Source organism: Equus przewalskii, chromosome 10 (genome assembly GCF_037783145.1).
Source record: "Equus przewalskii isolate Varuska chromosome 10, EquPr2, whole genome shotgun sequence".
In the NCBI taxonomy this organism is placed as follows: Eukaryota; Metazoa; Chordata; class Mammalia; order Perissodactyla; family Equidae; genus Equus; species Equus przewalskii.
Genome location: NC_091840.1, coordinates 58298806 through 58326190, shown reverse-complemented (window position 1 = coordinate 58326190; position 27385 = coordinate 58298806). Strand labels below are relative to the sequence as shown.

At 41.1% G+C, this 27385-nt stretch overlaps 1 protein-coding gene across 24 annotated transcripts in view; it reads left to right on the top strand.

Annotated features, from left to right (window-relative positions):
* SPECC1 (sperm antigen with calponin homology and coiled-coil domains 1) overlaps positions 1-27385 on the top strand; it is a 283955-nt gene that overhangs the window by 123286 nt on the left and 133284 nt on the right. For 4 of the 24 annotated variants that reach the window (XR_011523694.1, XR_011523691.1, XM_070563546.1 and 1 more), the window contains exon 1: positions 17019-17270. The exons of 17 other annotated variants lie outside the window; for them this stretch is intronic. Coding sequence is in view for 4 of the 7 variants with exons in the window: in XM_070563546.1 (XP_070419647.1) it covers positions 17024-17270 (247 nt within the window). In the remaining 3 variants the exon portion in view is untranslated. Of the gene's footprint in view, positions 1-16986; positions 17271-27385 lie in introns of those variants that run through there. 3 more of the 24 variants (XM_070563544.1, XM_070563555.1, XM_070563558.1) reach the window with 3 other exon arrangements.

The following is a 27385-nucleotide window of genomic DNA, read 5'->3' as shown; positions in this document are numbered from 1 at the left end:
GCCCAATCAGCTGGGAGGGGTTAGCACCGAAGAGAGCGTGGGGAATGCTGCCTGGTGAGTGCCCATCCTTACTAGCTTCCTGCGAGCTATCCCTGTGAATTTTACGTTGCAAGCTATCATGCAGAAAGTGGACCAGCAAACATCCAACATTTTTATCAGCTAGTTTTACTTTATAAAAACATGGATGGCTGAGAGAGCATTTTGTGAAATACTTGCTAAGGAAAATGAAGAGTGAATTTAAAATTTTTTTTATTTATACCCTTTCTTGTATGAGAAGTCCTACAGAGATAAATGCAAGAATATAAAAATAAATGAGGAAATGGAAAAACAAAAAAATCAAAAGATAGAAGTAAAAAGTAAAGTGCATATAGATGTAAAGAGCACTGTGGTAGGCTACTAGTTTGGTGCTGAGTTTCTTAGAAGCCAGGGGAAGGAGGGAAAGCTGATTTATGGTGATGAGATGAAAATAAGCCAGTAACTAATGAAACACACAACTCTTCCTGGGACTGAAACATTAAAAAAAGTCTCCTTTGGGAATCTGAAGGGATCAAGGAATTCGATATTATAAAGTCAACAAAGTCACTATATAAAGTAAATATAACATGGCTGAACACCCACTAGCGCCTAGTTGGTTAATGTTTTCTCCTTTGTTACTCTCAAAATAATTCATACATTTACTCTTTTCTCTACACTATTTAATTAAGAACACAGCATTACTGTTAGATTTTAGTGTAGTAAACCAAGCGATGCCTGTGCCAGGAAAGAGGATTAGATTACGTGTTAAAGTAATACTGTATTAAGGATTGGGTTATGTGTTAGTAATACTACGTTAAGGCTTGGGATATGTGTTAGTAATACTACAGTAAGGATTGGGTTATGTGTCAGTAATACTATGGTAAGGACTGGGTTATGTGTTAGAGTAATAAGACATCAATAAACGCCAGGGATGGAGATAGTACGTTTATCAGTGATGGATGTTTATGTTAATAACTAATTGGTGTCTACTAACAGACATGTGGAAGATGCACTGTGAATAAATATGGCAGGGGTCACTGTAAAAACTCAGGCACTATATGACTGTAGCACAGAAGATGGAGGATGAGGCTATTTTCCACTGCAACTGTCCTTCCTGTTAAAACACTGGGACTAAAGTCCTTTGATAGAGTCAGCTTCTTCTTCTAAATGTATGCGTTAATTTACTGGTTTTTCTAAGAGAATGATCATGGGTGTTGCTCCTTTAGTTTGAGCTGGTTCATGGTCAGCACAATGTGACCTGGTACCAGCACCCTAGGCTTCACTATGGAAGAGGAGAAAAGGGAAAGAAATAGTGTCCCATCATCGAACAAGTTTCATGTTCCAGAAGAAAGTTCTGCTTTTCTGGTTCTGTGTAATCATCGTGTTGGATGGAAGGGAAACTGAAGGTCTTTCCACTGAATTCATGGAATATTAAAGTTCCAGTCCTTGAACTTCGCTATGACCTTCTGAAATGTTCAAGTCCCTCAATGGAAAACATGATTAGATCTGCTCTCTTATGCTGCTTTTCCTGGCTGCTGACACACAGTAGATTTTCAGTGTTGTATTCTCTCTTCCTGCAAGTTTGCTTGGATGACTGAGCTTGCCATTGAATTGTCTTTGTTTGCATACTGGTTTCCACGTACAAAATTAGTTTAATACTGTGGAAAGTATTTTTTTCCTAAGCAAATTACAGTACAGATAGTCAGAGCAGAAGTGTGCACTGTTGCTACCTCCCCTCGCCTGCAAATGAATCATTATCAGATTTTCTTAGTGCTGTTTGGATGGCGTACTTCTCCTTATTTGATCAGTCCCAAAAGACAGCCCATTGTGGTGGTTTTATGCTATGGGAACTAATTTTGGAACATTAAGCCAAGAGATTTATAATAAAATCAACATATATTTAATAATCTATGTACAGGGTATGACATTAGGAACTGTATGTGGAGTTGATGCCAGAGAAGCGGAAAATAAGACTTGTACACAGTCCATGGAGCAACAAGAAGACGCTAAGAAAAGTCACGGAGGGGAGCCCAGACAGAGGAGCACAGACACAGCTTTGTTCTGCCCTTCCTGCCACATCCTAGCTGTGTGGCCGTAAGCAAATTAATCCAGCACCACTACCACTTCTGCTCTTGGGAGTGCCCAAGCCTGTGGATTTTGAAATGAAAGCAAGTGGAAATGCTCCTAGAGCAGTTTGGCTCGTTCTCAGTGGTTTTTCTTAATTAATCAGACTGGCTCCCAGTGATCTCTGTGTCTACTTTTAGGTCCTTACAAACCATTCCTTTAAAAAATTGTTCTATCTAGTCTTTCTTCAGGTAAAGATTTTTTCATTTTCTTTATTTTTTGAATAGGTGATACAATTCACATGGTTCCAGATGTAGAGGGTATGGAGAAAACTGTTGCTCCTATCCCTCTGCCCACTCCCTTTATCACTGTCTGACAGTCTGGTATCCTTCTAGAGATACCCCGTGTGTGTGGAAGCAAATGCATATCCTCGTCCCTTTCTGTGCACAGGTGAGGGCATAAATGGACACAACATCTGCACGTGGTGTGCTTTTTCTCTGAACAGTTTATTCTGGAGGTCATAGAGAGGCTCCTTGTTCTTGTTTCCATCTCTGTGGCATTGTTTCCTCATTTCTCAGTGTTTGTCGATAGCAGTTCAGGACCTCATTCTCTCAGCATGTTGGGTTGTAATTTCCCTGGGCCAGGACATTTAAGCTGATTAGGTGGTTTTCTTGGATTTCAGTTTCCTCTCACTAACGTTTGGTCTACCCTTTGCAGGGCAAAGACCATTTTGGGGTGTCTATGTAAGAGGGAAGACAGAAGTATGGGCAGAACTGCGAGAGCAGCCGGGGGGCTTTTGCCCTACCATTTTCAACAAACCTCAGCTCCTTTTCTGGATTAGCTTTCCAGACAATTGTCATAAAGGTTTCTGCCAGCCTTGTCTTCATCCAAGGCTCTGTGTCCTGTTTTTCGGTTTTCGTACGTGCTCTCATGTTTGCCGGAGCACGTTGACAACGACCTGTACAGTCACGCTGGTTGCTTTAGGAGCCTCCCCCCTTTCTTTCTTCGGTTGGTGTCTGTTACTCATTGGGGGTCAGAATCTCCCCCTTGGAGAAGCATCATGTGTGACTTTGGACAAGCTGCTCTGCCTCTCTGAGCATGTGCCCTTATCTGTAAGCTGAGGTTAATCACACCCATCTCAGGAAGCTGCGATGAGGAAATGAAATGGCATATGCGAGGAACCCAAGAGCAGAACCTGAAATGTAGATATTCTTATAAAATGTGATTTTCCTCTCAAACCATCTTCCTTAACAGAATCTCCTACTTAGGAATTATGGCAAGAAAAACAAATCCACCTGCCTTAGACTCTGGGGCATCTTGCCCAGACTCTTTCCGCTTTGCTTTCCCAAGGTGACATGTTGTTTTCTTCCAAAGTTACCATCACTTGTGCTTTGTCAACCAATTCCTTTTTTCGTCAAAATTAAACTTTTCCTTTTTGGTTCCAAGCAGTGAAATTAGGGCCAGGTTTTGACTTAATATATGGAAGAATGTTCTAATAGCCACAGAAGTTCAGAGAAGTGTGTTGGCCCAGAAATAAAGAATTCCCTGTTATTGCTAGAGAGGTGTTCATTCTGCACTGAACAGCTAGTGGAGATGTTGTTGGGTGATAGGATTAGAAGCTTCATGAAAGACCTTTCCAGCCCTGAAGGGGTTGCTATTAAGGTCAAAGACATTTTCTTAGATATCTTCTCTTGTTTCCTTCCGCGTGGGAGATACCATTCCAGGCCCTAGGGTTATAAGATAGACGAGGTCCTTGAAGACTCCCAAACCTGCATCTCTGCTCCAACTCGTGACCTACATTCTGGAAACACTCCTCCAATTGTTTGCTGAAAATATCTCGTGGATATTCTGCATGTGTGTCCATCCATTCATTCCTTCAACAAATATTTAGAGTATCTGCTATATTCCAGGCATCTTTCTAGGTGCTGGGGATACAGCAATTAACAAAACAAAGGAAGCCTCTGCTCTCCTGGATTTTACGTTGCATTCTCATTGAAACTCACCCTCGTTGCAGATTTGTTTAACTGCTTCCTAGTCTAGCATCTGGACTCATCCTGACTGCAGTGCCGGTTTCCCTGTCACCCAGGTAAATTCTTGTGTTATCATTGTTAACTTCCTTTCCTTCTACGTGTATTGTCTTTGCCGCATCTGTCCACTTATTTTCATTTCCTCTGGGTTCCTCTGACCTTGCCCAGCATAGCTCTCTATCTAAAGCACAGAGGCTTCCCAGTTGGAGCTGCGCTGTTGTTAATGCTTGCTCCATACTCTCTTGTCCTATGCCATTGGGACCGGTTTGGGTTAATTAACTGAAAAAGTTGGTTAAATCAGGGAATCTTAAAACGAAGCATAGATACTTTAAAATGGTTTTTTCCACCTAAAACATACAAGTGTCTATTCATTCGCTGATCTCCAATTATAGGGTCAAGGCATTTTCTTAGAGCAGCCCTGTTGATTGGATTTTAACATCTGTCCACACTTGTAGTACATTTTCCATGGTTTCCATGTTTACAAATCTTCCCCTAATCTTTTACAGTTGCTTCAGCCATTTTTTAACGACTCAGCTTCATTGAGTCTTTTTAAAGCATTCAGCATTGTTTCAGAGGAAACAGTGTCTCTCTCTCTCTTTGTGCTCATGTTTCACTGGTTTACATAATAATTAAGTTATGTAAATAAAAGCACTGGTAGAGCTAGCATAAACAGGTTTGGAACAGACACACCTGACTCCTAGTACACACAGACACCCAAATGGTGGAGCAGAAGTGCACAGTTGTTGGGGAGAGCAGCCGACCAACCAACAGTATTCATCTGGCCCAGGGCGTTAATCAGTATATCTTATTAAAAATGGGGTACGTTGGTTATTTTGGTGAATTGGTTATCTGTAAACTGTTAGGTAGAGGGTGTATAAGAGAGCAAGTTTTGTATTACCAGAGTAATCTTCCTAAACCACACCTTTCATCAGACCACTTCTCTGCTCAGACAGTTCAGGCACTCCTCACCAGGTAAGGAACCAAGGGCAAACCTCTCGCCTTGATTCAGCGTGATCCCATTGCTGCCTTATCTCGGTCCCCTTTCGTGCCTTGAGCTCCAGTCCTGGGCCAAGGGTGGCTTGTTCTCTGAACACACTCAGGACTTTCCCACAATCAAGCCTTTGTTCACTCAGAGGAACAAAGACACGGCCCGGCCCGGCTGCTGGGCCCTGCTTGTCTGGGATGCGCATGTCCATGCCAGACACCTCCTCCCACTGCCCCCCTGCCCGCTCCTGCTGCTCTGGACGTTGATGGAGTGAAAGGACCAGCTCATAAGCAGCACCTCCTTCATAAAGCCTTTCTTGCTCTCACAACAGGATGTGCTTTTCCCTTTTAAAGGCCCTCTGTAGCACTGCATTTGCAGTGCTAAGACGCTCACCATATCCCTCCTTGTACTGTTTCTCTTTCCTGCCTAATAATTCTGGGTTGCTTTGAGTGGAAGCCAGTTTGTTGGACCTGCTGGCAGCATATTCAGTAAGCAGGCACATGCCCAGTATGGGTGAGGCCTCTCGTTTCCCTTTATCTCATCTTCTCCAAAGCCTCTCTTTCTAGCTTTTATTCCCGGCAGGGAGGCACCCCCAGGCTTCAGTCATGCCAACTGATTCAGAGTGGGGACTGGGCCCTTTTTAGATGGGAAGTAATGCATAAAATCTTGAAGGGTTACTCATTTATCTCCTTTGACTTTAAAAAAGCAGCTTTATTGAAGTACAATTTACATATCATAAAATTTCACCCATTTAAAATATGCAATACGATTTTTAGTAAATGTACTGAGTTTCAACCATTCACCACAACTGTTTTAGAAAATTTCTGTGACCCCAAAAAGATCCCCTGTGCTGTTTCCAGTCAATCCATTTCACCCCCAGCCCCAGCAACACTGCTTTCTATCCTGCACATCCTCCCTTGACTTTTCCTGCCATCTTTCATCATTGGAGTGTTTTTTAGACTAGTGTACATGCAATCTGCCTGAGGAACTTTTCCTCTGATTCTTTCACTACGCTTTGTGACCCTCTCTTTTACTGTCTCTCCATGTTCAAGTTTCTCCTTCTTTTCTTTCTTATGTGAGCCTACTCTGTTTAGCAAGTTGGCCTTTGGCTTATTAAGAAAGTTGAGGTTTTCCCCTCTCCTTTAGAATATGGAAAACTTGATTAGTGTCATGTACAAAACAGATACTGATATCTATTTATGGAATAAAGCAATCTAAACCTCTCTAAGGCATGGAAAATTTTATCTCCTGTTATATTCAGTGCAGTGCACTGCACATAAAGCCACATTAATTATTATTTTTTGGTAAGAAAAATGATATTGTTTTTATTAAATGATTAATGCTTGATAGCTTAAAAAGTTTATGTAATGTAGAAAAGTACAGAGAAAGTTAGAGCATGCTCTAGAACACCAACTCTCAGAAGCAACCAGCGTTAACTATGGTGATTATCTTTCGAAACATCTCTCTCAGGAGTGACACAGCCATAAAGAGAATACTGATAGAGTTGCTAGCTGGGGTAGGCAGCTTTGGATGCAGTGGGAATCCGCCAGACATAGGCATCCTTGAGGGGTAGGCCTGCAGCAGGAGCAACATCTGACCACATGAGGCATGGAAGCTGTGGACACCAGCAGCACTGGGTGGATGGCAGGCTTGGCCTGTGGAGCAGTTCCATTGACTGAGACAGGAAGAGTGGGGAGCAGTGGCAATGGGGGGCCTCCTTGTGCACTTGAGTGGAGGCTGGAGGTGGAGGCTGCTGCAGCTGGACTTCCTGAGGGAGTTCTGTAGGAGAGAGAACATAAAGAGCACGTGCTCCAAGTTCACTGAGCTCTTGCTTTGAGACCTTGGAGGCCGCCATACTCCTAGGACTCCCAGAAATAGTTGGAGGGAGCTTTGCAGTGGGGATGAAGGTCAAGTTACAGTAGTAAATGACTAGAACCAGAAAAATACCGTGTAATTCTATTAACGTGACCCCATTTCTACTCCTAGGCTTGTGCAACCTAGGGAATCATAGGTTATGCAAATATATAGGTAGGTATTCAGTCTAGACCCTTCTTTCACATATAATGTGAATTCCAGAATCTTGAAGGCCAATGATGATTTTATACCAAGCTCCAAGGGAGGGTGGTGGGTAGATAATAGAGCTCCTATAGGCTCAGGGGTGGCCTGAACATGGTCACTTAATGAGTCAGTGGCTGAGACAAGTATAGACAAGGGAATTTTTGCATTTATAGTGCTAATTATCATATCTCAATCTTCTTTCATTTAGATTGTAGAGATGTTATTTGTATTTAAGTTAAGCCCTGTTAAAGATAAAAATGTGCTGTCTGTAATTCAAGGATTTTCAAGATTTTTCCACAGTTTATAGTTACTTATTGCAAGAAACAATTTGCTTTTCTTTTTTTTCTTTTAAAGATTTTATTTTTCCTTTTTCTCCCCAAAGCCCCCCAGTACATAGTCGTATATTTTTTAGTTGTGGGTCCTTCTAGTTGTGGCATGTGGAATGCCGCCTCAACATGGCCTGATGAGCGGTGTCACGTCCACGCCCAGGATCTGAACCGGCAAAACCCTGGGCCACCGAAGCGGAGTGTGTGAACTCAACAACTCAGCCATGGGGCCAGCTCCTGCTTTTCTGAATCTTGAAATGTTGTCTTCTCTTTCAAGATTCTGTGCCCAGCTTCTACTGGAGGCAAAGTGGTATAGAAGGAAAGAACAAGTGCTTTGGAGGCAATAGACCTGAATTAAATTCCAGCTCCTTACTTTCAGTCTATATGAACTTTGGGCAAGATCACTTAATCTCTTTGAGCCTGAGTCCCTTACTTGTAAGAGGAGAAAAAGAATGGCTACACAGTCAGATCATATCTGATTTAGCTGGACTTCAACACTGAGGAAGTATACTGTGTTGTATAACAAAACAAAAGGTAGGTGAATCAAAGGCTGTTTAATTTGTGGGCTCAGTAATGTCATTGAGGTTCAGGTTCTTTCCATCTTTCTGGTCTACCATCATGACCATGTTGACTTGGCGCTCTGGCTAGCTGCCCTCACCATCTTGAGATGACTGCTGTGGTTCTGGCCATCTCGAGTAGAGAGGACAAAGTCCAGTGGAAGAAGAGGGCATCTCTTCCAGTATGTTCCTTTATGGGCAAGAGAACTTTCCCCAATCTTCCCACCACCAGACCTCCCCTCATGTGGTGTTGGCCAGAATTGGGTCACAAAGCATCCCTAACCCAGTCATAGCGAGCAAGATGGAGTCGCTGTGACTGACTTAGACTATGTAATTAAGATTCCCTCCTGAGCTAAGAACAGTGTGACCTTCCATCAGCATCATGTCCATGGAGTTCTTTAGCAAGAAAGAAGTAGGAAATGGGTGATAGACGGGCGATCCCCAGTGACTGTTATTCCTGTTTTGTGGTGTTACTTTAAGTTTGAGATAGTTATTTGGATCATGATTCTTTTCAAAGGAGTAGACTTTATTTTTTAAAACAGTTTTAGGTTTACAGAAAAATGAATGGAAAGTATAGAAAGTTCCCATATATCCCCTAACCAATTCCCCTAGATTCCCCAGTAATTAACATCTTGCATTAGTGTGGTACATTTGTTACAGTTGATGGGCTAATATCAATCCACTATTATTAACTAGAGTCCACAGTTTATATTAGAGTTCACTCTCTGTGTTATACATTCTGTGGGTTTTGACAAATGTATAATGACATGTATCCACCGCTGGAGTATCATATGGAGTAGTTTCACTGCCTTAAAAGTACCCTGTGCTCCACCTGGTCATCCCTTCCTCTCTCTCTCCAAACATCTGGTGAACACTGATCTTTTTACTGCCTCCATAGTTTCGCCTTTTCCAGAATGTCATATAGTTGGAATCGTACAGCATGTAGCCTTTTCAGACTGGCTTCTTTCACTTTGCAATATGCATTTAAGGTTTCTTCATGGTTTTTTTTGTGGCTTGTGAGTTCATTTCTTTTTTAGTGCTGAATGATATTCCACTGTATGCACCACAGTTTGTTTATCCATTCATCTATTCACCACCTTGGTTGCTTCCAAGTTTTGGCAATTATGAGTAAAGCTGCTGTAAACATTTGTATGCAGGTTTTTGTGTGGACATAACTTACCAACTCATTTGGATAAATACTAAGTGGCATGACTGACAGATTGTGTAGTAAGGACATGTTTAGTTTTATAAGAAACTGTCAAACTGTTTTTCCAAGTGGCTGCACCATTCTGCATTCCCACAAGCAATGAGAGTTCCTGTTGCTCCACATCCTCACCAGCATTTAGTGTTGTCACTGTTTTGGATTTTCACCTTTCTAATAGGTATTAGTGGCATGGATAACGATTTTTTAAAAATCTTGGACAAGAGAAAATTTGAACTCTGATTAGCAATTTGGTGAGAAATTATTGGTAAGTTTTTCAGTTGGAATAATGGAATCGTGGTTTTGTCTTTTTAAAAGAGTCTTTATCTTTAGAAATACATACTGCAGTATTTACCAGTGAAATAGGATGTTTGGGATTTCCTTCAAAATAATTGAGGCTAGGGAAGAGAGAGTGGATAATGGTAGATGAAACCAGTTTGACCATGAGTTGATAATTGCTGAAACGGGGTTGATAGGTACATAGAGGATCATTATAATATCTCTTTCTACTTTTGTATATGTTTGAAGTTTTTTATAATAAATGTTTAAAAGTAAAATTTGATGTCATGTTATTAAAAAATAGTGGACACTTCAGTGTTTAGTAAAATTATAAACTGTCTTCTATCTTCTAGTACCACCTTCAGATTAAGCTCAGTCCTTAATAGTATTACGGGGAAGAAATGACTATCTGTTAAATAATTGTATATGTACTGAATTAATAATTATTTAAAGAATCCTCCTAGAAACTGAAGAATCTTTTGGTAATATAAGCAATTTTACCTGAAATTATTTTAAGAATATATGTGATTTTTTCAAAGTGAATTTTTTTATTATTAATGTTATTTTTTATGTATTTATTTATTTTTTGAGGAAGATTAGTCCTGAGCTAACTTCTACTGCCAATCCTCCTCTTTTTGCTGAGGAAGCCTGGCCCTGAGCTAACATCCGTGCCCATTTTTCCCTACTTTATATATGGGACGCCTACCACAGCATGGCTTGACAAGCGGTGCATAGGTCCACACCCAGGATCCAAACCAGCGAGCCCCAGGCCACCGAAGCGGACTGTGCAAACTTAACCCCTGCACCACTGGGCCGGCCCCTAAAATGAATTTTTTAAATTACAAACGCAAAAAGCAGTACATGCCCACCAAAGCAAAATAAAAAATATATATGGACAGGCAAAAAAAGAACATAAAGGACGTAAAAATCTTACCCACTCAAATAGAGCCACTCTTAATCAGAGCCTTGAGGATTTCCAAACCCTTTCCTCCATATCTGGGTATTTGTATTCAGATATTTTTTGTTTGTTTATATGCAAAAAGTAAGAATTACATTCTTAATATATGTACCATTCTGCATTATAAGTTAGTACATCTGACACACTGTTTTAGGGGCTGCATAGGACCCCATTGTATGGCTGCATCATAATTTATTTAACTAGGCCTTGTGTTAAACATTGAAGGTTTTCCCCCAGCTTTTTGCTGTTATAGACACAGGGGAATCAGTGCAGCATTGTTAAGAGTACAAACTCTGGAGTTAAATGGCATGGATACTATGCAGAAAAACGTGAACATAGCAGGCCTGGGACATTATCCTTAGAAAGTCTGCTTGCAAGGTTGGCGCTTGGCTCATGTCTGGGAACTTGGATTTCAGGATGGTTTCCTCCACCCCAACTGATAAGAGAGGCTCACTGTGCCTAAACTGTGTGCGCAAACACTGAGGTTTATGCTGAACACCTGCATTCCTCTGGAAGTCGGGAATTTTGTTAGGTGCTAGGCAGAGGGTGCCTTTGTGACCAGTCCTCAATAAAAACCTGAGCACTGAGTCTCTAGTGAGCTTCCTTCATATACAACATTATACTTGTGTTGTCACAAGTTGTTGCTGGAGGAATTAGGACACTCTCTTTGACTGCACTGGGAGAGGATTCCTGGAAGCCTGCACCTGGTCTCCGTTGGCCTTCATCCCAGGGGCCCTTCTCATTTCTTGAATCCTTTCACTGTAGTAAATCATAGCCATGAGCACAACTACCTGCTGAGCCCCAAGAGTCCTCCTAGTGACTCTCCAAGCCGGGGGGGTGGGCTGGGGCACCCCTGACACACGTTCCAGTCCTGGCTCTGCCACTTTACAGCTGGGTAACCTTGGGCAAGTTACTTACCCTCTCAGTCATTTCCTAAACTTTGAGTTAAAACGTAGTTTTATCTTGTTGGATTTTTATGAGGAAGTAAATAAGTTAAAATAGATAAAGTTCTTAGAATAGTCCCTGGCATGTAATTATTTCTCAATAAATGTTAAGAATTATTATCTTGGAAACTAGATGTTTATGTATATTTGTAATTATTTCTTTTGAATGAATTTGTAGAAGAATTGCTGGGTTTATGGATATGCACATTTTTTTTCTTTTTGTGTGTTCTGATCATAAAAGTAAAATATGTTTATTGTTAAGGCATTAGAGATACTTGCTATGGAAAAAGTCCTTTCTAACTCTATTTTTCAGATACAGGTATTTGTAGTAATTTGCTATATACATGTCCAAATTTATTTCTACATATACTAATATGTACAATACAATATAGTATTTTTTAATAAAAATGGGACCATGTACATATTATTTTATTGTATATGCCTGAATATAAAGGACTCCTTATATACAATAAGGATTCCTAAAGACCTTTTTTTGTCCTCTTTAAATAAACACTTCAAATACAGATGAAATAGAAAATATATAATTTTAATGTCTAATTTATCAACTTAGATATACCTTTACATTTGAAATCACACATTATGTAAAATATAGTAATTTCGAATTACGTTGTTGCTTTTTTTAAACAAGCATCACAGGCGTCTTTGACGTGACCATCAGCCATCATCACTAGAGGCATTTTGAGGTTAGTTCACAGTGGTTCTGGAGCACATCAGCTCCACTTCCTCCTGTTGCTCAAGATAAGCACTCTGATTCCACTGGAAATTTTATCCCATTCACCTAACATTCAGGCAGCTGGTTTTCATTTGCCCTGTATGTGTGATTGCCACAGCCTGACTTCTTACTACACTGCTTTTAAAGTTATCTTTAAAAGACTTGTGTACAGTGATGTCTAATACTTAAAATTGTGAGGTCATGCCCTCAGGACTAAGTATTATGAGTGTATTAAATTCTCTACCTCCTTTTAAAATGGTTTTATTAGGTAACCTCTATCAGCATCTAAAACTGTCATTGATCAAGGTTGTTTCAGGATGTGTCTTCCTTAAACAGTATTTAACATTGATTGGATCCTGGTGTTTTTTTGTTTTTTTTTTTAAAGATTTTTTTATTTTTTCCTTTTTCTCCCCAAAGCCCCCGGTACGTAGTTGTATATTCTTCGTTGTGGGTCCTTCTAGTTGTGGCATGTGGGATGCTGCCTCAGCGTGGTTTGATGAGCAGTGCCATGTCCGCACCCAGGATTCCAACCAACGAAACACTGGGCCGCCTGCAGCGGAGCGCGAGAACTTAGCCACTCGGCCACGGGGCCAGCCCCGGATCCTGGTGTTTTTTTACAAAAAATATTTGGGGGGCTGGCCTGGTGGTGGAGTGGTTAAGTTCGTGCACTTCACTTCAGTGGCCCAGAGTTTGCAGGTTCGGATCCCAGGTGCAGACCTAGCATTGCTCCTCAAACAGTGCTGTGGCAGCATCCCACATAAAATAGAGGAAGATTGGCAACACATGTTGGCTCAGGGCCAGTCTTCCTCACACACACACAAAATTGGAGACAATTGGGGAAATTTTAATGTGGACTGTATCCTATATGATATTTTGAAAATCTTCCTAGGTGATAAGGGTATTGTAGGAGAGTGCCTTAGGAGAGCATGGGGGATGTATTTAGGGGCGCAGTGGGATGACGTGATGATGTCTGCAACATAGTTTCAAACGATTCAACAGGAAGAAGAATGGAGAGGGCAAGAGAGAGAAAGCACACTGGTGAAGTGTTTGCAGTAGGTAAAGACAGGTGATGGGTAGATACGGTGTTCCTTGGAGTGTTCTCGCCACACTTGCCGAAGAATTTGAAAATGTTCAAAATGAAAAGTCAGACAGTAAAGAAAGACTTTCTTCTCCTTCAATATTATAAAAATATTCATCCATGTTTATGTCTAGGACTTATATTTTCATTTTTTATGATTAAATTTATTTTGAATTGGAATTTAATTTTGGCATAAAGAGGATATGGATCTCACTTAATTTGAAGTAATACATTATATTCGTTTAAATCTATTTTTTTTGGAAATTTCCATTTTGTTGTAACCACACTGTTTTGCTTAAGTAATTTTATGGCATGTTTTTAATTCTAATAAGGTGACTCTCTCCTCTTTATTCTTCCTTTTCCAAATTTTCTTAGATTTTCCAGTGTCTTTATTCTTCCAAGTAAATTTTGGAGTAAACACATCAAGTTCATGATTAATTTGAATTTTGTTAAAATTATAGATTAATTTGGGCAGGCTTGATGTTTTTATAATACTTAGTCTTCTCATTCAATAACATAGGATTTCTCTGGATAGTAAGGAATCTTCTGGAAGTTCAAGTAAACATCCCAGAGCTAGTTTGTCTGAGAAGTTAGCATTTTAATTGTATTATAGAGTTAATAAATATGTTATTTAGTTCACTTGCTATATATTAGATATTAAGGATGCAAAAATGATTAAGACAGCATCACTGTCACTCAAAGAATTCACAATCTTATAAGGAAGAATGGTTAGAATAATGTGGTTCTTTGGGAAAATACAAGTATTTACAAGGTACAGAAGTACCATGAGGGAGAGAGTATTTAATTCTGGTGGGGATGGGCAGGCTCATCAGAGGAAGTGATGCCCAACCAAGAATTTAAAAGATGAATAGACATTTTCCAGGCAGCTAGGTTATAGAAGAGTATCAAGTCAAAGGGAATATAGTAGCTATAAAAGCATAGAGGCCTGAAACAATAGGGTAAGTTCAGGGCACCACAACTGGCTTCATGTTGCTGGGTGTCCTTTTGAAAGATAAGGCTAGAATGACAGGGCTGGACGTGGGGAAGGGTCTTTGTGTACCATACGGAAGAACTGGGGACTTTATCGTAAAGGTAGAGAGGAGCTATGGGGAGCTTTTAAGCAGAGATGTGATATAGTCAGATTTGCAGTTTTGATAAGTAGAGTGGAGAGTGAGTTGAGCAGTAGTAGAACTTGAAGCATCGAGTGAATTGGAAGCTAATGCTAATTCATCCCTGTATGAATTAAAGGCCTGAATTAAACAAGTGCCTCAAAGACAAGAGAAAGGCAAGACTTGAAAATGTTAAGGAGATAAAATACACACAGGACTTGACTCGATATTATAGACTATAAAAGAGAACCACAGGAGTCCAGGACGTATCTTGGGTTGGTGTCTTACTTGCCCAGCTTTCATTAAGAGATACACATTAATTGCTCAGCATTTTATGGGATTAATAAGATGACTCTTTAGTTTCCAAAACTCTCTAGGTAAGTATGTAACTGTTATGTAAATTGAAGTTCTGGCACTGTTACAGTGTTGACAAACTCAGCCCTTTTCTACCATTCCATAAATATTTTGGAAAGTCAACCATCTTTTCTGCAAAAGGGGGGTAAACTTGATCTCATGTGAATTTCTGCTCTAAAATCATCCCATGCAATTTATTGTCCTTGGTATATTTGCTTCTATGTGTCAGGGTTCTGCTAGGTTTTGTAGATTATACAAACAGACTTATGACTCCTGCCTTTGACAAACCAGTTTTGTGGGAGAAACTAACTCATGGCACTACTACTAAAAGGAAGTAATGTATAAGAGCTGACTTGTTTATGGTACAGCCAATAAATTCATTCTTTTGTTCATTTGTTCCTTCCTTTGTTCAGTCAGTCAGTCCATACTCTCATTAAGCTTGCACTCTAGTGGAGAGACAATAAACCATTAAACAAATAAGTATATAGTATACTAAATGGTGATAAGTGTCACGGAGGTCAGCAAAGCAGGGAAGTGTGTGTGTGGAGTCAGCTTTACTATTTAATGTGGCGTGATGAGAGAAGCTCCTCTTAATAGAATGATATTTGACCAGAGACCTAGGAAGTGAGAGTGATCCATGTGGTGCATGTAATGTAGGAATGTGGGGGAAGATCATTCCAGGGAGAAGGAACGGCGAGGACAAAGGCCCCTGGATGGGGGCATATTTGGCTTATTTGAGGAACAGTAAGGGGGCAACTGTAGCAAGAGCAATGTGAGGGGGGAAGGTGAGTCCACTGATGGAGGGTGAAAAAGATCTTTCAGGGCCTTGGAGGCTATTGTAAGGGCTTTGGCTTTTCCTCTGAGTGAGACAGAAAGCAATTGGAGCATTGTAAGTGGAGGCATGACAGGATTTGACCTAGGTTTTAGAAGCATCACTCTGACCGTTATGTGAAGGTTAAACTATAAAGAGGCAGGGGCAGAAGAAGGGAGACGGGTTAGGAGGCAGTTGTAATAGTCCTGGTAGGAGATGACTATCTCCTTGGACGAGGTGGTAGCAGTGGAAGTGGTGAGAAGTAGTGAGATGCGGTGGCATTTATGATATATATATATATATATACACACACACACACATATACACCGACGTATTCCATTTACAGAAATGGAGAAGACTATATGAAGCATCTATGGAAGAAAATCAAGAATTTGGTTTTGTTCCAGTTAAATTGGAGATCCCTATTAAGACGTCCAAGTAGAGGTGTCAGGAAAGTACTTGGATAAATGAGTCTGGAGTTCAGAAGAGAGGACTGGGCTGAAGATATATAGATGGCATTTAAACGCCACAAGTTGGTCGCGATGGCCAAGTTAGAGAAGAGATGACCACGTTGGATAGAGATGGCTGAGCTTTAGGGCAGTCCAGGGTCTAGAGGTCAAGGAGATGAGGAGAAACCAACAAAGGGGACTGAGAAGAGGCTACCAGGAAGGTGGGCAGAAAACTAGGAGAGTGTGGTGTCTTGGAAGCCAAGTGAATAAACTCTTTTGAAGACCTGAGAGTGATCAGTGGTATCCTAAGAGGTTGAAGGTAAGATGAGAACTGAGAATGTACCATAGTGGTCAGGAGATGCAGGAGACAGAGCCTACCATTCCACTCATGATTTTATGAGTCCTAAATATTTTCACTGCAAGGTTTAGTTAGTTCCAAGTGTTTTCACTGTAAGATTAACAATCAAAGTCGTTCAGGGTAATTTCCATAAGTTAGTCATTTCTGATAGCAGCAAAAGTTTCCACTTAAGATTGATATGCATTTTTATTATTAGCGGTAGTATTCATCTTGAGTAATGGGCAAGTCTTTGTTAATGCATTATTTTTCTTCATCGCCTTCGTCTCAAGAGTTGTTTGTTCGTCCATTCATTCCCTCACCCCAAAAGTACTTAGTAAGCTCCTGTCCTATGCCAACCCTAGGGTTTTTTTGTCCTGATAAAAGATCTAATTTCTCACGCGCAGATTTTGCCTTCCCGGCGGCACTTGGCTGCAGCCTCCCCGCAGGGGGTTTTCCAGCCTCCCTAGTCCCGCAGCCGTTCTCAGCGTCGGCCCCTAGAGGCCTTCAGTCGGTCAGACGGTGCGTCCCTCCCACGCCTGGGAGGCACCCTTTTTGGTGCTCTAGAGCGGTATGCAGATAAGTTGGGCGGGCGGTATGCAGATAAGGTGGGCGGGCGGCATGCAGATGAGGTGGGTGGGCCCCGCCGGCCTGGCAGCCTCGAGTTGAGGTGGGTGGGCCTGCGAGCGGGCGCATGCAGATGAGGTGGGTGGGTGGTATGCAAATGAGCGGGCGGGCGGCATGCAGATGAAGGGGCGGGCCCGGCCCCGCGGGCGCAGAGCGGCTCCGCCGGCGGCCGCCGGGAACTGGAAGGCGCCCGGCCCTTTCTTTGACTGGAGCGGACCCGCCGGACGCAGCTGCCTCGCCAGCCGGAGCCGGCGCGAGCTGCAGCGCGGCGGACACCCCGTCCGAGGCCGGCCAGCCGGCCGCCGCCCGAGCCGGCCGAGCATGGGCAACCACTCGGGGCGGCCCGAGGATCCCGAAGCAGGTCTGTGCGGTTGGCGGGGGTCGCGCCGCGCCCCCTCCCCGGCCGGGCGCCCTTCCCCCACCCGCCTCCCGGGCCCTGGCCGCCGCGCTGCCCGCGGGCGCCGAGGGGGCGAGCGGGAAGGTGGAGTCCCAGGGTGTGATTCCTGCCTTTGGAATGCGCTAATGGGGTTGTGGAATTACCTGTGCCTGCTCCGCGACAAGGAAACGCCGCTCACCGTAAACACGCACCTGGAAGCCCTGGGTCCGCCCGGACGCGGCGAGGGGGGCGGGAAGGAGCCTGGCTCCGTGGAGAGGGGTCCTGGGCGCGGGGGGTCGTCTGTACAGATTTTACGGTGGAATCTGACTTGCCCCTCCTGTCTGCCGCCTAGACCGGGTCTCATATACCGTGTCTAGGCACTTCTTGCAGAGTTTCTAGGCATTTGCGACAAAAAGTGTGACTTGGCAGTCATTTTCTGGTTCATTGTCCATTTTGCAGTGCATCGTTTGCATGTCACACACTTTCTGGAGTCCCGTGGAAGGTGACAACCCGTCAGCAGATCTGTTACTCATACTCAGACCAAAGGCTTGATTGTGACTGTTTCTTACCCAAAATAGTCTCTGCTTATTTTAGGATACCAAAAATGTCTCCGGTTTATCAGATTTTGATTTCCTCAGAATTTAAGCGAGCTTGGTGGAGAGTCCAGTGGGCTGTAGTTTTCATCTTCTGGTTGGTCATCTTGGTCTCCAGCGCAGATTTAGATGCTGAGAACCACGGGGTTGCATTTGAAAGCAAAACAGAACATTTCTGTACTGTCGCAGGAAGCAAATGGAGTTTAATTTAGCCTCGAGAATTGCGTCTTGGCTGACTGAGGAGAGATGGTCGACCTAATGCTGGAATCCTGGAGTGGCAGGTGATGGAGTATGTGTTTCTGTGACAGAGTCAGAACTCTAAAGAATTTTTCAAGGGAGTAATTTTTTAATTTGAATTTGAATGAGGAAATTGAGGCTTTGAGAGGTGAAGTGACCTGTGTAAGTGACTTATCCCTTGAATGGCGTAATTAAAACTTTGGTCTTAGCCTCAGTCATTGTTCGCCGCTCACCTCCCAGTGCCTCAGCTGCCTGTCCTGGCAGGGAGGCCCAGCAGACCGGCCGTGTCCTTGGGGCTGGGCTGAGCTGGGTCCTTCCCTGGCAGTTTTGGTACATTGACCTGGTACAAGAAGCAGGATAGAAAACTTTGCCACACGGGAACACTGTCAGAAAAAATTTTAGAGATGGGGTTACTGCATCGATTACATAGGGGTAACTCTCTAAATTACATGGCACTTACCCAGACCTCTTTGGGCAGGATAACCAATATTTGCAAAGTAATGCTGTTGTCATGAACAGCCCTGTGATAAAGGATATGTAACATTTTAAAAACACCTCTCATTAGTATACAACTGCCCAGGTATTGTGAAAACTCCTGTGTATTATTCTCTTTTTGTCAAAATTGTGAGGAGACTGTCCCCCTCATTAGAGCCATTAAGAGTTATTTGGGTGCTTGTGTTCCAGTTTCCAAGTGACCATGCTTTTTAAAGCCCTCTAATGGATAGGAGATGAGAAGGACACTTTTATAGGAGTGACTTATTTTGTTGCATTTTTCAAAGAGTGCATATAATTTCAGAATGGGAACACAGTCTGATTTGCTGCAAGTAAAGATACCCGATTAGAAAATCTTAGGAAAGACTTTAAATGCTGGGCTATTGTTCCTGAAAGTGTGAGTTTAATTTTAACTGGTCTCTTAATGCTGTGATGAAATGCTAGAGAACGCATCAGTGAGATCCTGGAAATCGGAGTTTTGTTAAAGATGAATGTATCTTCAGTCTGCTTTACCCCGAGGGCTGGGGTGAGGTGGGGGCCTCCCACTGGCAGTGTGGTGCGTAGGACTAGAACCAGAACAGTAAGGCTTCAGTGGGTCCTCAGAGCAAGGGGCCCAAAGATGAGTTGCAGAGGTAAGGAAGGAAACAGGGAGGCTGGACGAGGCGAGAGCAACACCCATGTCTCATTTTTACACGGTTCCTGTTATTGTGTCGGTTCTGTCCTTTGAGACACAGAACCTTAAACAGAATTAGGAATGAAAGAAGTTTATTAGAGAGTACCACCCGAGAAAGATAAAAGGGGTGGGAAGCAGAATTGGGCTGGGAAGGCTTTAGACCATGGTACAGACCCAGCACTTATGACAGGAAAAGGGAGAGGCAGCAGGTTGGGGCAGAGCGCGCCTCAGAAAGCCGTGCACATCTGGCGAAGTCTTGGCCAACTGCTTGGGGAGCCCCATTAGACCACCCGTTAGAGGAGCTGCAGGTTGGGCAGAAATGGCCAGTGCCTTGTCCTCTTGCTGTGGTTAGTCACTGCTGGAGGCTGCCTGGGAAGAGTGTACCTTCAGCTCAAAAGCCAGACTGAGTCCTGGGATCCCGGTGGCACTAACACCTGTAGGTGTCAGCTGACTGCAGGCCCTGCAGCTGAATGCCAGGTTCTTTCTCAAATAGAGATCCAAGGGGGCACACCTTGCGGCTGGCTTCCACAGGACCTCAGTTGTTTGGACAGGGAGGGTCTATTTAAAGGGTAAATGAGGTAAAATCCCCGTCTCAGATCCTGCTTCCCGCCCCAGCCCTGCCTTAAAAGGGCAGGGGTTACCCCTGTCTCTTCCAGGTGGAAGCGCCTTGTCGTCTCTGCGGCACACCTGAGGCAGAAGGCAGGTTCTCAGCTGCTGCTTCTCTTCTAGCTCTTGAATTCGCCACGATGGCAGCAAGTTTCCTCTTTTGTGGTGTCTCTGATCCTCTTGAGTTGGGTCATTGTGACTTATTGTGGCATTGCAGGGTGGACAAGAGAAATGGATCAAGTAAAAGACAGGAAAATTTGCCTGAATGAGGGCAGCTAGAATCTGAACATGTTGATGACCACATCTCTTACTTTCTAGAAGGTTCCAGTTAATAGTCCTTCAATTTCCAACCAAGGTTATCAGTGCCTGAATTGTCAAAGAGGGCTGCTGGGTATAGTTGTGCACTGTTCAAAGGTATCTGGGTATAAAGAAATGAGTGGGCCCAGGTAGGGTTGTATCAATCCAGAGGACAGGGTGCCATTTTGCAATTTTACCTTTTTATGATCACACAAAGGTGCCTAGCATGCTCAGGGAGGCCTTAGTAGAAGGGGAGCTTGGAAGGCTTTCCTCAGTCTCACTACTAGCTGATATTGCTTACTGTTTACTTTAAACTTGCACGTGTGTGTTTAAGCAATGAATACGAATGATTTGAAACCAAACTAAAAGCTTCTACCCATACTCCTTCAGGTCCCACTCTTTATTAGTTACAGTTAATGCTAACCGGTTAAAGATGAATCCCAAAACAGCCACTTTAGACAGTAAAAGCTGATTTGTCCCTCACGTCACAGTCTGGTGTGAGTTGGGGGCTGTCCCGGGAGTTAGATGGTTGTTAGAGACTCAGGCTGGTGAGTGTTCATCTTCCGTGTCTGGCTCCCAAGTGGCACAGGATCTACCAGCGGTCGGGAGACCACCTGGAGGATCCTGCGGAGATGTGTGGTGCCCGTCGTCTCCACCCACCTCTACTGGCCGGCCCCAGGCACACAGCCCCACCCGGATGCCTGGGGGGGGGAATGTCCCTGCGGAGTGCCAAGCAGAGGACAGTACAGATGGTGGTGAATACTGCAGGCTCTTTCCAGGCATGATTTCCACTCTCAACCACATTTGTGTCAATATTTTATTAAGAAAATTTTAATCAGAAAAATGGAAAGACATATATAGGAAACCCTTATATATCCACTACCTAGTTTCTACAATCAACTTTTTGCTCCATTTGCTTTATTTGTATATCTGCCCATCTGTTCATCCTCTCTCCATCTTATTTTTTTGTACATTTCAGAGAAATGGTGGTTATCTCTATAATCTACATAATATGCTATAACTATAGTATTTCTTGATTTCTTAGCTTTCGAGGCTGTCTACTAACCCTCAGTCTGAAAGCTGAGGAATTAAGTGCATTTTTACTACTATATTTCTCTCCTCCTCCATTCCTGCAAGTCATACTTAAATTTTCTTTTCTTTTCTTTTCTTTTTTGAGGAAGATTAGCCCTGAGCTAACATCTGCTGCCAATCCTCCTCTTTTTTGCTGAGGAATACTGGCCCTGAGCTAACATCCGTGGCCATCTTCCTCCACTCTGTATGTGGGATGCCTACCACAGCATGGCTTGCCAAATGGTGCCATGTCTGCACCCGGCATCCGAACCTGTGAACCCAGGGCCCCCGAAGCGGAACGTGCAAACCTAACCGCTGCACCACTGGGCCGGCCCCATACTTAAATTTTCTAAATCTCGTTAGTATAGTAAAATGCTAATGGTGGAATACAGGTGGTGAGTATACAGTTTTGACTGTACACTTCTTTCAACTTTGCTATATGAAAATTTCATTTAAAAAATTTAAAAGTTCTAAGGAAATCTTCTATTGTTTATCACTTGTATTTCTTGACTAGCAAACTTTAAACAGTGTCCTTGGCTTGGTAAACGAGGATATAATATCCCTAAATTTCTTCTGCCTTTTCCCCAGCATCCTCTGTGCCCTGTTTTCCCCGCCTGCCTCTGTGTTTTACACGGTGAGAGCATTCTGTTTTGTAGTTAGCACTGTTGAATCTTCTGTGCATTGTTTATATGTAGATTGTAAAAATTGAAAGCAAATCAGCATTTAAAATATTAGGAACCCATGTGTATTATTTCCTGGAGAACCAGGTAGTGCGTTTAGGTTTAGAGAGGAGGAAATGTAATCTTTACGGTGCTCAGCTTGTGATCAGTGACAGACCATTTTACTTTAAGAGGGAAATGGGAGGAGTAAGGAGATTGCAAAGGAGTTGGTACAAGTATTATAATTGTTGACTTTTAAAATTATCTTAACTTTTGTCCTGTTGTCCAGCTTCTTAGTTTTACTGATTGTTGTGGAGAATTCCCTTTCTTCTTGCAGACAGAAAGCACGGTGGTCAGAGCCAGACCACCTTGTTCAAGTTTTGTCGCTTCGCAGCTCTGAGACTTTGGGCAGGTGGTTTAAGCGCTTTGAGCCTCGGTTTCTTTAATGAGAAAAGCGGGTGGTAACATAACCTGCCTCATAGGGTTGTTGTGATGATTAATAGGCTAGAACAGGCTGGCACAGAGAAAGTGCCCGGTTAGCTGTGGCTGTTATGTCACTGGCCTTCTGACTTAACGCTCTGGTTTGGACGTGTTGGCTTCTGGTCCTGTCTCGCTCTCAGGTTAGCCCACCACTTCTTGGGTCCTTTCCCCCTTTTTGGTGTTCCCTTTGCCTTGGCTGGAGTATTTCCTATGATGCTCTATGTTGCCAAACTTTTATATATTCTATCATCTCTATACTCACCTTTTTCTTCCAGTTTTCCTTTTGACTTTTTAAATTTCATCAACTATATTTTCTGTTTCCAAAATATTTTTTGTCCTCTGTTTTATCTTACTCTGTTTAGGGTTTGGGGTTGAGTTTAGGGGGAGGGAAGTGGAGTTGGTTGGAGGGCTTGAGCAGATGAGTTAATGTTGCTTTTGTTAATCGTTAGTTTTAGATTTCAGGTATTCAACAGAATTTTTACAATATCCACTAAGAGGAGAATAAAGTATGCATTTTTCTCTCATGTATTTTGTTTCTTAGAAGAATTTCAGAGTGGAATTAGTGTTCTGAGAGATATTTTGGAAAATGCACCCTTTTAGGATTAAAAAAGATGTGTGTATATATATGTGTATGTATGTATATGTGCGTCATATATATGTGTGTGTATATATATGTGTGTATATCTAAAAGATCATCGATCATACATTGTAAACAAAAGATAGGTAATATCAAATATATCTGTTATGGTAATAAATGTGAATGAGTTAAACTCCATTAAAAAAAGAGGCTCCTCCTTTAGATTAAGACAGAAAACAAAATATATGTGCTGCAGAAAAGCATATTCAGATGATACTTTGATTTTTAAAATTGTCATTTGATGTTGTGAATAATAAACTAGTTCTTTAAGCTTTCAAGTTCAGTATCTTTTTATTCTATTTATAAGTTCAGTAAAATTTAATTATCACTAATTAAGGGGATCTTTGATTAATATTCAATCCTATTTACAAACTTGGTTAATAAGCTTGAAATATTTTAAATTGTGTTTATTAGTTTAAAATATTTAGATTCCTGTTAAAGTCTGACAAACAGTCCGGTTTTTTAAAGTCTTATAAATTTAGTAATTATTCTTATAAACATAGTGATTCTCTTATGTATTCCAAAACACTCAGACAATCTCTCTTTATATGTGTGTGTATATATAGATGCACACTTTCAAATTAAAATTACAAATTAATTACTCAATTGCACATTTTAAATTGGAATTACAAGGCTGATCTGTAACTCTTAATGGGTCCAGTTCTCTTAAACATGGCACATATAATTCCAAATGCTGGTATTTCTTAATATGTAATACTATTAATACTTGTTGAGTTCTTTTAAATATTTCTTTACTTGATTCTAAATCCTTCTGGGATTAGAAGATTTTTACATGAGTGTTTTATTCCAAATAATAAATAATATTGGGATTTCGTCCCATATAGTTTTGGGGATGGCCTTCTCAGTTTGCTGAGGTTTTTTTAACCAACAGAGATCTCTGGCAGGAAGAACCGGATTCCTACCCCGGACTCCAGATATCGGCTTGAACCCCATTTGCTGTGATTGGAGCATATGCAAAGATAATCATGCATGATAAATTTTCTCAGCCTTTATCTGAGGATATCTGTATTTTGCCCTCATCCTTATTGATAGTTTGCCTGGATATAGAATTCTAGGTTCAAAATCTTTGTAACCTCTCTATAAAACTGACCTCAAAACTTGAAGAAGGAGGTGGTCATAATGCTCACGCACCTTAGATTCAAATTATATTTTATGTAACTCTTACTTATGGCTCATGATAGAAGCCTTTCACTTCTTTGTTAGGACCTATCGCTTGATTAGAGTTTGCACTTCTTTGGCACTTAAAGTATGTAAATATTTTCCCATCTAACTCCAAAGACCTTTGGCTTGATAGAACACTACTTGCTGTTTTAATGTTTTCTGTCTCTTGAGGTGGTATCTTTTTTGATAGTAAAACAAAGCCTGATTTAATTGTGGATATCTCTCATGCTTTGTTTGACTTGCAGTGTAATTTTACTGAAATAGTGTTGTCAATTAAAGATACCCACCCCCCCACACACACACATGCACACACACACCACAAAGTCCCTTGTGTCGGACAGGGCCTTCCATATTGACAAAAGTACAATTCAAGGAGAAAAAGTAGCAGTTACAAAATCCAGTACACTACTGGCAAAACACTGGAAGTGACTAAAGCAAAACCTATTAGAAATGCATGGAAAAACTCACAAGTAAAATGAGAGAATTCAACAGTGTGTCTTATACAAACAGTTTTTCTAGATTGTTCATGGAATGGTTGAAACACTGATCTATTCTAGACCAGAAAGAAAACCTCATTATAATCTCAGGGGAGATTTTACTGGTGACTCTGTGATGATAATGCAATAAAACTGTAGATAATAAAAGTTGACATTTTAAAAACTTAATCCATTTAGAAATTTTGACCCATATAGGAACTAGAAACTACAATTATGGAAAAATAATTATGACGTACTTAATAAAGTTCCAAATAATAAGCAAGTTCATTCCACTGAAAGCTTTTGTTATCAAAAAAGAAAGAATGAAAATATAAGATGTAATTACTGTACACAGAAAATTAGAAAATGAACAATAAAAGGAACCTGGGAAAACAGGAGGAAGTGTTTAAAAGGGCAGATTAGTGAAGTAAGTTACAGCTGTGTTTCTCTCTGCTCTTGCCCTCATCACCCAGCTCATTGCCTGACATATGGTTGGCACTTAGCAAATATTTGTTGAATAAATGAATATATGAATAAACGAAAAAGAAAAAGACACTGGAATTGAAGAATAAGAGTAGGTTCTTTGTTAAAACAATGAAGTAGATAAAGCTGTAGTTAGGCTACTTAAGGAAAACAAAGAGCAAAAAAACCCCAGAGTAGCGATGTAAGAATGTGTATAGTTAGAGATATAGAGATTAAAAAAAAAAAAATTTTTGATGAAATTGAAATTTTCTAGGAAGATGAAACTACTAAAATCAATTCATGAAGAAGTGAAACACTTGGAGAGAAAAGTAATCTTGGAAGACATCACAAAGTGACTAAGAAAATAGCTCCAAAAATAATTCTGAGCCCAGATGGTTTTGTAAGTAAGTTTTTCAGATAGAAGAAAAATATCATTTCTATGCTATTTAAAGTTGTCTAGTGCATTGTTTCCCAAAGAGTACTATATTACAGAGGGTACAGATAAATGATTTAAAGATAATGATTTAAAGAGGGTACAGATGACTGTTTCTTATATTAATTTCAAATGTGTTAGAAAAATTTTACGTGGTACATTGAATCTATGTCTGTTGCTTAGGATAAGGTTAGATTAAAAAAAAGGAAGTCAATCAATATGAAGGTTATGCAGAAAAATATTAAATATATGATGGGACAGGTAAATATAAATATAGCCAAAACTGTGAAGGTGATACTCAATAGAAACTTGAAAAATGGGGCCGGCCCCGTGGCGGAGTGGTTAAGTTCACGTGCTCTGCTTCAGCGGCTCAGGGTTTCACTGGCTCGGATCCTGGGCGAGGACCTGGCACTGCTCATCAGGCCATGCTGAGGCGGCGTCCCACATGCCACAACTAGAAGGACCTACATCTAGAATATACAGCTATGTACTGGGGGGCTTTGGGGAGAAGAAGGAGGGGAAAAAAAAAAGCTCAGCAACAGATGTTAGCTCAGGTGCCAATCTTTAAAAAAAGAAGTGCAGAAAAGGTGGAAAGCATTCCAATTTATTTTACCAAAAGTACTACCAGTGCTATTAAGGCCGCTCCTGATACCAAAGCCTGTCAGAGATAGAGCTGACGAAGAAAGCCAGAGTTGCTTCTTCCTGGTGTAGGTGTGTGAGTCCTAACTGACATGGAAGCCAAATTTAATTCAACCGTGTATTTTTAAAATATTATACCACTGGTAAAAAAACTGGTTCATTCCAAGAATGCAATAATATTATTATATAATTGATTTAAAATGTGTTAGACATCAGTAAGTTTAAAGAATTTTTGTCTTACTATATATATGTCAATAATACATTTGATAAAATTTAACATCCACTTCATAAACATTTAATAGGAATGAATGGATCCTTTCTTAAGATAATAAATAAAATGGTCTGAAAGCCACACACACCATGCTTAACAGGAAATTTAAAACATTCCTATAAAGGTCAGGAAAAAACAGTGGTGCCCATGCAGGACATTGTTTTCAGATAGACCAGCTAAAGCAGTAAGATTTTAAAAAAGTGTTTGTTAGAAATGAGACAAAATTAGTGTTATTTGTAGATAGCATAATTCTCTTGTTAGAATAGCCAAGAAGATCAACAGGAAAGCTATTAAAACTAACGAGAATTCAGAAAGGGAATCAGTTTGGAAATGAAAATATATATATATTCGTATATGTAGGAATATGCATGTGTGTGCATATATGAGAGCATGTAGCTTTCTTCTTGTTAGTAATAATCAGAAACACTGGTTTATTAAAAGGTGACATTCACAGTGTGAGGGAAGTGTCTAAAACCTGGGGGAGAAATAAGGAATCAAAGGCCTCTATGATTTTAAACTCTCTACTCAGGGAGCAGACTTAGTGATGATAAAGTAGATGTCCTTTGTCCATATGGAGGAATTGTCCTTCCTATTTTATGGGTTTTAAAATCAGAAATAGTTGCTACATTTTGTCAAGTGCCTTTTTTTCTTTTTAGACATAAAGATTTGAAAGTTTTCACCTTATAATGAAATTTTGTCAGGTTTTTCTAAATCCCTCTTTTAGAATTTTTTTTAATATGGATTTTTTTTAACTTAGCAAAAGTTTTTATTGGTTCCTTGTTTTATATGTAAAAAAGGGGGTGTGTGCAAGGTTAACTCTAACGTTTCTAACTTTCACTATAATTTTATGTTTTTTGACTTTTAAACTTTTTAACTCAGAGAAGTGTTTTGG